This window comes from Oncorhynchus kisutch, linkage group LG30 (genome assembly GCF_002021735.2).
Source record: "Oncorhynchus kisutch isolate 150728-3 linkage group LG30, Okis_V2, whole genome shotgun sequence".
Taxonomy (NCBI): domain Eukaryota; kingdom Metazoa; phylum Chordata; class Actinopteri; order Salmoniformes; family Salmonidae; genus Oncorhynchus; species Oncorhynchus kisutch.
Window position 1 is genome coordinate 19,343,115 of NC_034203.2, and position 10,175 is coordinate 19,353,289.

At 40.3% G+C, this 10,175-nt stretch overlaps 1 protein-coding gene across 1 annotated transcript in view; it reads right to left on the reverse strand.

Moving 5' to 3' along the window:
• LOC109874610 (ras GTPase-activating protein nGAP) overlaps positions 1-3,414 on the reverse strand; it is a 92,889-nt gene extending 89,475 nt beyond the window's left edge. The window contains exon 1 of the mRNA XM_020466603.2: positions 2,653-3,414. Within this exon, the coding sequence (XP_020322192.1) occupies positions 2,653-2,779 (127 nt within the window). The 5' untranslated portion in view covers positions 2,780-3,414. The remainder of the gene's footprint in view (positions 1-2,652) is intronic.
• Between the last annotated feature and the right edge of the window lie 6,761 nt (positions 3,415-10,175).

Below are 10,175 nucleotides of genomic sequence, written 5' to 3' on the forward strand. Positions count from 1 at the left end.
CTGCACCTACTTTAACAACATGTATTCCCATATCTGGAAATTGCAATTGTTGTTCTGAGTGTTTACTAGCCTAATTGAAGAAATTGTAGACAGCTGCTATGGTGACCCTGAGCACTATATGAGAAGCAGCCATGACAACCACTCTTTCAGCCTGAATAGAACTCAAATTGCCAGCTCAGCCAACAAGCAAAAACTAGGAGAATAATTGTTCTACCATACCTTGCCATTCCACTGTGGCTGAACACTGGATACTCATTCAACACCAAATAAGTGCTGAATAGCCAAAAAAGTCAAATGAATCCCCAATTTCCCAGTTCAACTTACATTCTCAATTACATTGGTTGCATTTTATTCTTCAGAAAGTAGGCAACAAACTTCAGTTAAAAATGTAGATCATTTTTGGCCTTTGGTTACATGTCTGGAACTTAATGACAAAACACTAAGAGAAGACAGGGTTTTTTTCTTACTGGAAAAACATGGACATTGGGGATCAGCTGGCCCGGCATCCTTATTGAGTTATTTCAGCATTGGAACGCAGTGACGTTGGAACACTGGTGCCTGCTGCTCTGGAATCCTGGCCACTGAGGTCATTCACAGAACTGTCTGCTTACATCACAGCTCCGGCGAGTCATTTGAAAAAGGTAGGGGAGAGGAGGGAAGTGGAGGCAAACATCCTGAGTGTGCTAGGACTCAGAAACAGAGCTGCTGCTGTCCTTGGGCCACAGTACAATCACACTATTCACTGCAGCTACAGTAGGCTAGTCACTCGCCTGCTTTAAAACCAAATATCTCCAGAGCAAAACAAACTAATCTTAAACTCACCTACATACTCAACAGTTCACACTTTCAATTTGAAATACAAGCAGTGACTTTTTTTATAGCCACAACAATTAAAACAATGTTAGCCTAAAGCAAAAATCTGAACAGTGACACCCTCTCAATATTTCAGCACATTTGACATCATCCTCATAAATCAGACATCACGTAGCAGTTAAGATTTATTAATGGCCTACTAAATATGGTGTCAACTGACCCCTTAACATCAAGTGACTTTCCCAGGATATTAACAAATAAAACCAAAAATAGGCCTGGCAGAACATTCCCAGGAGTCCCTCGAGAACAACTTCGTCCATAGAAAACATAACTGTATACGGAGGTCAAAATGTTCCATTTTTATTAAGAAAACAGCTCTCTTCCGGTTACTCTGCAAGTGGGCAGCAGAATTGCAGATTAACAAGACACTGTCAACATCATTCTGCTTCTGTTCTCCATTGTAGCACTCCTTCCTCTGAAGGTTCAATAATAATCTTTGAGAGAGGATCAAAAAAATAGCTAGAAATCAATCCAGTCTTAGAGTTCAATTACCCAAAGCTACTCTAGGTAGCTTATAACATGACCAAGGAAATGCAAAGCCAATGTAGGCGTTAGAGTAATTTCAAACATAAAAAAATGGTTGCAAACATCAAACATCATTTAAACAGAATGCAATCCGATCTTAACACATACAATAAGAAAAAACAGTAGTGGAAAGCAAAGGACATTTTGTCTAAGCACAATATTATTGAGCTATCCCTTTCCATTCATTGAAGTGAGCTACCATGACAACAGTCCCTGCCAACATGACTACAGGATGTAGGCTACAAAGACACATCAGTTCAAATTTAGCCAGCATTCTTACATAAAACTCTTGCTGTAAAGCCAAGCCATCTATAAATAGCATTTCCATTTAGCAATCTTAAATCATTAATGAGGACAGTAAATTAACACCAGCTGAAAGCAGTTACTAATCTTCCTCGACCACACAAGATATGATCACAAGTCACAACCATATTGCATTTTTTTCAGAGGAAAACTCCCATCCATCACGTCTATTCCTACTGCTCCTCATCCAGACCCAACAACAGGATCTGACATATTCATGTAAATACATAATGTGAGAGCCTCTAAATTCCCCACTACTACTGGTGGCAGCAGCATAAACTGCCCCCTGATAATATGGAGGTGTTTTAATTAACAGCGCTTTCAGTCTATGTGTAGCCTATGATAGGGCTTGGGAACTAAGCATGCCAAATATTGAAAATGATCTACTACTCAGCCCAATAATGTCATCTGAATTGAAGGCATGTCAAGAAAAATATATGACCTTCATATATCTTTGGTTGTTGCCATATTTCATTGTGTTGACATGTGATGTACATGGAATTCTGAAAATGTGCCTTTCATGTCTTCTGAACTTGACATCTGTGTTCTTGTCACCAAAATACACAATTCAATCCCTCCATGACTCACCCTACACAAATATTAAACAAAGTTGTTAGTTAGATATCCTTCTGTTGGATGGTAAATATTTACCAATGCAATGGCAAACACTCTAAATACTGTGATGTTGGCAATAGGGTCAAACAATTATGTAATACTATGATGTCTATGGTTGGATACATGGCTTGTTCCCTCAAGCCATGTAGCCTAACGTTACCCTTCTATGTGACGGAAGAACTTGGTTACAGTGGTCCCATTTTTTCCAACCAACGACACTGGTGTTATGGCAACTTTGGAATAGGATTTGAGATGTCAAAACCAAAACGCATATTACACCTCTCATCTCAGTGCACTGGTTAACTAAGCATCTTTGAAAATGTATGTCCATCTCACCATATACGCGCACCCATCCTTGTTGCTGGCATAAAGAATCCACCAGGATTCGGTCCAGCAATGGATCCAAGGAAAGCAGCCCCCCATGTAGAGAATCCACGTCGCCTATGGCTGAGTCGGGCTCCATACTAGAAATCACCTTTCCAACAACTTCCAGGTAGAAACAAGAGTCTAAAACTGAGAAGTCCACGAAGTAATCGTCAAAGAGAAGCAATAACCTGCTGAGAAGTTAGCTTTATGACAACAAAATAATCACGTTTAACCCGGCTAAGTTCTCTCACGTTTACTAGCTAGCCCAAGCTATTTCATTGTTTGGCACAAGCCGTTCTGGCTAGACGAAAGCCCTACCATATTTTTTTTTTTTATCTCCCAGACTGCTGAGGGCTAGCAATCAACATTGTAAATGCTGGGTAGCTGTCTGTGTAGTCTAGAATCAATCGTTTTTTAGCTATGGCTAGCTACGCTGTTGACATTGTCGCTGCCCAGAGATCAGAGGTGGAGTGCTGCTCCAACAGGACCACGCGCAGAAAAAGTCCCGAACGTCTGGTACGCTCCCCTGTTGTTCCAAGCAATTGTGTAGGGAACTAAATATTAAGTTTGTGCGGCCATGGCCTAAATTATTCGCCCATTCTTGAATACTCGAAGCAGCGCTCACGAGGTTGGGTTTCTCTTCACTCTTCCAAGGGGATCAAAAATCCTTTTCACATTTAAATCCAAACCAATGTTCCACTTCTATCACATGCCAGCGCAAGATTCTAGGGATTCAGGAGAGAGCAGCGGATCCCAGAGAGAATCGTTTACGCATGGGTTCAAAGGGGCCGTGCCCTTCTGTCAGATTCCATAAACTAGAAGAAAAATTCCTAAGCAACTATGATGTACTTACTATATGTATCATGCACATATTTTATAATGATTCGAAATATTTTAAGCACCGGCTTAAATAGTATTTACATCGCAGATACAGTTGAAGTCGGAAGTTTACATACACCTTAGCCAAATACGTTTAAATTCAGTTCTTCACAATTCCTGACATTTAATCCTAGTAAAAATTCCCTGTCTTAGGTCATTTAGGATCTCCACTTTATTTTAAGAATGTGAAATGTCAGAATAACTTTCAGATTGAATTGCTTTCATCACATTCCCAGTGGGTCAGACGTTCACATAGACTCAATTAGTATTTGGTAGCGTTGCCTTTAAATTGTTTAACTTGCGTCAAACGTTTCAAGTAGCCTTCCCACAATAAGTTGTGAATTGTGGCCCATTCCTTCTGACAGCTAGTGTAACGGAGTTAGGTTTGTAGGCCTCCTTGCTCACACACACCTTTTCAGTTCTGCTCGCAAATTGAGGTCAGGGCTTTGTGATGGCCACTCCAATACCTTGACATTGTTGTCCTTAAGCCATTTTGCCACAACTTTGGAAGTATGCTTGGGGTCATTGTCCATTTGGAAGACCCATTTGCAACCAAGCTTTAACTTGTCTGATGTCTTCAGATGTTGCTTCAATATAGCCACAATTTTCCTACTTCATGATGCCATCATTTTATGAAGTGTACCAGTCCCTCCCGCAGCAAAGCAACATGATGCTGCCACCCCTGTGCTTCACGGTTGGGATGGTATTCTTCGGTTTGCAAGCCTCACCCTTTTTCCTCCAAACATAACAATGGTCATTATGGACAAACAGTTCTATTTGTGTTTCATCAGACCAGAGGACATTTCTCCAAAAAGTATGATCTTTGTCCCCATGTGCAGTTGCAAACCGTAGTCTGGCTATTTTATGGCAGTTTTGGAGTAGTGGTTTCTTCCTTGCTGAGCAGCCTTTCAGGTTATGTAGACAAAGGACTCATTTTACTGTGGATATAGATACTTTTGTACCTATTTCCTCCAGCATCTTCACGACCCTTTACTGTTGTTCTGGGATCGATTTACACTTTTCGCACCAAAGTACGTTCATCTCTAGGAAACAGAACACGTCTCCTTCCTGAGCGGTATGAAAGCTACATGGTTCCATGGTGTTTATACTTGCGTACTATTGTTTATACAGATGAACATGGTACCTTCAGGCGTTTGGAAATTGCTCCCAAGGATGAACCAGACTTGTGGAGGTCAACAATTTTTTCGGAGGTCTTGGCTGAGTTATTTTGATTTTCCGATGATGTCAAGCAAAGAGGCACTAAGTTTGAAGGTAGGCCTTGAAATACATCCACAGGTACACCTCCAATTGACTCAAATGATGTCAATTAGCCTATCAGAAGGTTCTAAAGCCATGACATCATTTTCTGGAATTTTCCAAGCTGTTTAAAAGCACAGTCAATTTAGTGTATGTAAACTTCTGACCAACTGGAATTTTGATACAGTGAATTATACGTGAAATAATCTGTCTGTAAACAATTGTTGGAAAAATTACTTGTGTCACTTGCCAAAACTATAGTTTGTTAAAAAGAAATGTGTGGAGTCGTTGAAAAACAAGTTTTAATGACTCCAACCTAAGTGTATGTAAACTTTTGACTTCAACTGTATGTCTGATGTAGACTGCAATTTAATATATTTTTTAAGTAATATTTAAAAAATTGGGGCAGACATTCATTTTCTATTTGATACATTTAATTCATACCTAATGAACTTATTTGATTGTCATTTAAAATGCGCTAAGTTTTCTTCAAGTGAGGGAAACTACTATACCTCATAATGATGTTATTGCTAGTTTTATAATTTGTCAATACATTACATAAATACTACCTTTCAGCATGTCTTGAAATACAAAGTGATTTTCTCTCTCATGAAGACTCGGGCTTCTCATAATATAGAACTTTGTATTATGTCTCCACCCTGTGGTAAGTATAGTTCTCAGTCTGTTGATAATTAAATCTTAAAACACTAAATCCAGTCATCAACCCAGTCATATTAATTTCCATCATCTGCTAACTTGCAAAGACAATGCACACATAATACACGATGGTGGTTCTGATGTTTTATTATTTAAAAGATTTTGATTGTACATGCAATGATGGACAAATTCCACTTTGGTCAGTTTAACAGTTTTAGACCTTCTCTGGACTATTTGTGAGCATATTTGATTGTGACACATTCTCTATCTACAGTTTTTGCTTTCTTTAGCTGTGGCTTCAGCTGCAAATAGAAATAGCAATGAATCACTCTCATGCAACAGATATTCAGTCAGTGATTATGCATAATGGGCTGTGTAGATAAGGGGCACACTCTTTTCACACCACTTCAATACAGCTACGACCAGAAATAATTTTCGTAGCAGGTTAGGAGAACATTTGTCCTAACTTTTTTCCTAACCTTAACCTTCTCCTAACCTGCTACGTTAATTGTCCTAACCTGCTACGTTAATTATTCTAACCTGTTACGTGAATTATTCTAAACTGCTACGTTAATTCTTCTAACCTGCTGCGTAAACTCTCCTGATCTGCTACGAAAAATTCACTTCCAGTCGTAGCTTGTATCGAAGTGGCGTGAAATTAGTGTTTCTCGTGTAGATAAAAGGACAAAGTAAAATGACCTTTGCAAGAAAAGAAACAAGAGGTAGACTTGAATTACGATCATACTCAAATCAAATCAAATTGTATTGGTCACATGCGCCGAATACAACAGTTGTAGACTTCACCGTGAAATGCTTACTTACGAGCCTATTCCCAACAATGCAGAGTTAAAAACTAAGGCAAATATTTACTCAATAAAAAAGGAACTAGTAAACAATAAAATAATGAGGCTTATGCAAGAAGTACTGATACTGAGTCAATGTGCAGGGCTACAAGGTAGTTGAGGTAATTGAGGTAATAGTGCGTATGTAGGTAGGGTTAAAATTGACTAGGCAATCAGGATATATTATAAACAGTAGCAGCAGTGTAGGTAAAGAGTGTGAAAATGTGTCTATGTGTGTGTGGAGTCAATGCAGGTGTGTGAGTTCGAAGCCAGTGATGTACTGGGCCATACGCAGTACCCTCTGTAGTGCCTTGCGGCGGATGCAGAGCAGTTGCCATACCAAGCAACGATAAAGCCAGTCAAGTTGCTATCAATGGTGCAGCTGTAGAACTTTTTGAGGATCTGAGCCCCCATGACACATATTTTCAGCCTCCTGAAGGGAAGAGGCATTAGTTGTGCCCTCTTCACGACTGTGTTGATGTGTTTGGACCATAATAGGTCCTAAGTGATGTGGACACTGAGGAAATTGAAGCTCTCAACCCGCTACAGCTTCATCGATGTGAATGAGGACAGGTTCAGCCCTGTGTTTCATGTAGTCCAAGATTATCTCATTTGCCTTTCCACGTTGAGAGAGGTCTCTGACCTCTTCCCTATAGGCTGTCTCTTCATTGTCGGTGATCAGGCCTACCACTGTCGTGTCGTCGGTAAACTTAATGATAGTGTTGGAGTCGTGTGGGGCCACACAGTCGTGGGTGAACAGGGAGTACAGGAGGGGACTGAGCACGCACCCCTGAGGGGCCTTAGCTTAGTGATGAGCTTGGAGGGCACTATGGTGTTGAACGCTGAGCTGTAGTCAATGAACAGCATTCTCACATAGGTGTTCCTTTTGTCCAGGTGTGAAAGAGTGCAATAGAGATTGCCTCATCTGTGGATTTGTTGGGGCGGTATGTGAATTGGAGTGGGTCCAGGGTTTCTGGGATGATCGTGTAGATGTGAGCCATGACCAGTGTTTCAAAGCATTTCATGGCTACAGATGTGAGTGCTATGTTGGGTTGAGTTTATTTTATTTTTACAGGGACAGTGCACATTATTCAACGTTTCAGTAAAAGTGCCGGTTTTAGCCAGCCGGCCAACTTCCAACCGCAGTCCCTGGGCAGGTTATTAAAAACAATTACAATATAGACAATCATTGAGCAGTGAGCACACACAGAGCAATGTAGGACAAGCAAGACATAGCATACAGACAGAGCAACATTGGACAAGCAAGACGTAGCATACAGACTGCAACATAGAACAAAAAGCAGCAAGACAAAATTCATAAAAGCAACAAAGTGTTTCCACACCTCACAAGATACAGACAACAGACACCACGGAAAGTGGCAATACACAGCTAGGGATTATGTTCATAAATCTGATTGACCTTTAGCCATGTCTTCATGCATTTTGTGAAAGCGTGATATGTGGTGCAGTTATGTGTGTCTGATGGCAGTGTATTCCAGACATGGGAAGTGCTCACAGAGAAAGCAGATTTACTTAAGGTGCTTTTCCTTAATGGAACTATACAGTCACCTCTCATGGCAGACCTTGTGGATCTGCTGCCATATCTTTTCTGTTTAACAAAAATACTGAGTGGAGAGGGAGCCAGGCCATTTAGGATCCAATGCGTCTGTGTATTGCACAAGATTTTCCCAACTCAGGAGCTCATGCTTTCTGAGGATGTAACAGTGATGATGGCAATTGGGCTTCCTATCAAGCACTTTGAGAGCCTGTTTGTAGACAGACTGAATAGGTTTTAAGGTTGTACAACAAGTTTGGACCCAACTAGTCAAGCAGTATGTTAAGTGGGGCAGTATCATAGATTTGAAGTACAGTTTTGCTACATCTGTAGTCAAACAATTTCGTATAAATCGGAAATTAGCTAGGTTGAATTTGGTATTTTGAATGACCTTTTTCACATGCTTTTTAAAAGAGAGGTTGGAATCAAGTATGATGCCAAGGTACTTAAAATCAGATACCACCTGGAGCTTCTCCCCTGACACATAGACATCTGGCTCAGCAGCATCTGTTGCCCTCTTTGTGAAGAACATGCAAACAGTTTTTTTCACATTGAGATGCAAACACGAGTCACTGAGCCACTTTGTAACCTGGACCATTACAGTAGTGAGTTCTTGTGCAGCTTGTTTGCTCTTTGCATGCACATATATCACTGTATCATCTGCATACATTTGAACTTCAGACCTAGTACAGACAGAACTGTACGTGTCGGTAGTTATTTAGACCGGTTACCTTGGCATTCTCAATAGTCTTTCTCACGTTGAGTCGTGAGCTCGGACAGAATGGGTATAATAATGTCCTGAAGACATTGCCAATTAAGTCTGGGATAGATGAGTTCTTGGTATTCTGGATCCAATCCAACTTCGCTGAGCAGGTGTTCGTACATATGTTCTAAGAAGCGAGAAAACAATGACTTCATTTTAGTAGGTGTAAGAAACAAAAAAAGAGTGTGACGTATCTACTTGGAGTATAGTAGTTTAGAGTTGATGTATTTGTGTTACCTTATCCTCCTTGTTGAGTTTTCCTTTAACCTTCTCTGGGTCAGCAATGGTGTCTCTCACATGTGTTATATATGACTTCAAGTCCTGCTTAGCCTCTGGAGTGAGTGAATAATTATATTTTTACTTGCAGCACATACTATGAAAGGAAGTTTCTCTCATATCTCTCTCACACACACACACACACACACACACACACACACACACACACACACACACACACACACACACACACACACACACACACACACACACACACACACACACACACACACACACACACACACACAGGTGCCTCATTCTCATACTTTCACTCTATCTATCTTGCCCAGGTAAGATATTCTGCACAATCCATTTTGTAATAACGAGAGGCAACTTCCCTGGCCCTCCCCCCGCAGAAGTTGTTTGCCTGCAGGCCGGCACAAAGTTCCCCCAAATTTTTCACTGTCAAGCTGGCCCCAGAGAGCCGCACAATACAGTGGGGAAAAACCTGTGTTTTAAAATCAAATTGTCCATGATATAATTGTGTATTATTAGAGATTATTATTTAATGTGTGTGTGATGGTTGGAACACCTAGCCTACCTCTTGCAGTAATTAAACTTATTAACTTCAGCTCAATGCTTGACAAGTTCATTCTTCATTCCACGACTCAATCACGGACACTCTTACTCTTAATATTTCATATTCAAACATTTAAATTGAACAATTCCATGTGAATCCGATAACTCTGATGTGTACACTTTCAACTATAGAGTTTATGTCATCTTATCATTGATGAGAATGTCTCAGATGACAACCGAACTGACGTCATATTCATTAAGTACCACCGCATATGTTCAATTGGTCGGATTACCAGAATATTGTTTATTTCCCCCCACCTTCTGATGTTCCCAGAATCTCTGTTAACCAAGGGTTTTGCAAATGTAACATCAGTAGGGTAGAGAGAGGAAAAAGGGGGAAAGAGGTATTTATGACTGTCATAAACCTACCCCCAGGCCAACGTCATGACACCAGCATACAGTTGAAGTCGGAAGTTTACATACACCTTAGCCAAATACGTTTAAACTCAGTTTTTCACAATGACATTTAATCCTAGTGAAAATTCCCTGTCTTAGGTCAGTTAGGATCACCACTTTATTTTAAGAATGTGAAACGTCAGAATAATAGTAGAGAGAATGACTTATTGACATAACAGATAACACATAACACATTCCCAGGGTGTCAGAAGTTTACATACACTCAATTAGTATTTGGTAGCATTGCCTTTAAATGGTTTAACTTGAGTCAAACCTTGCGGGTAGCCTT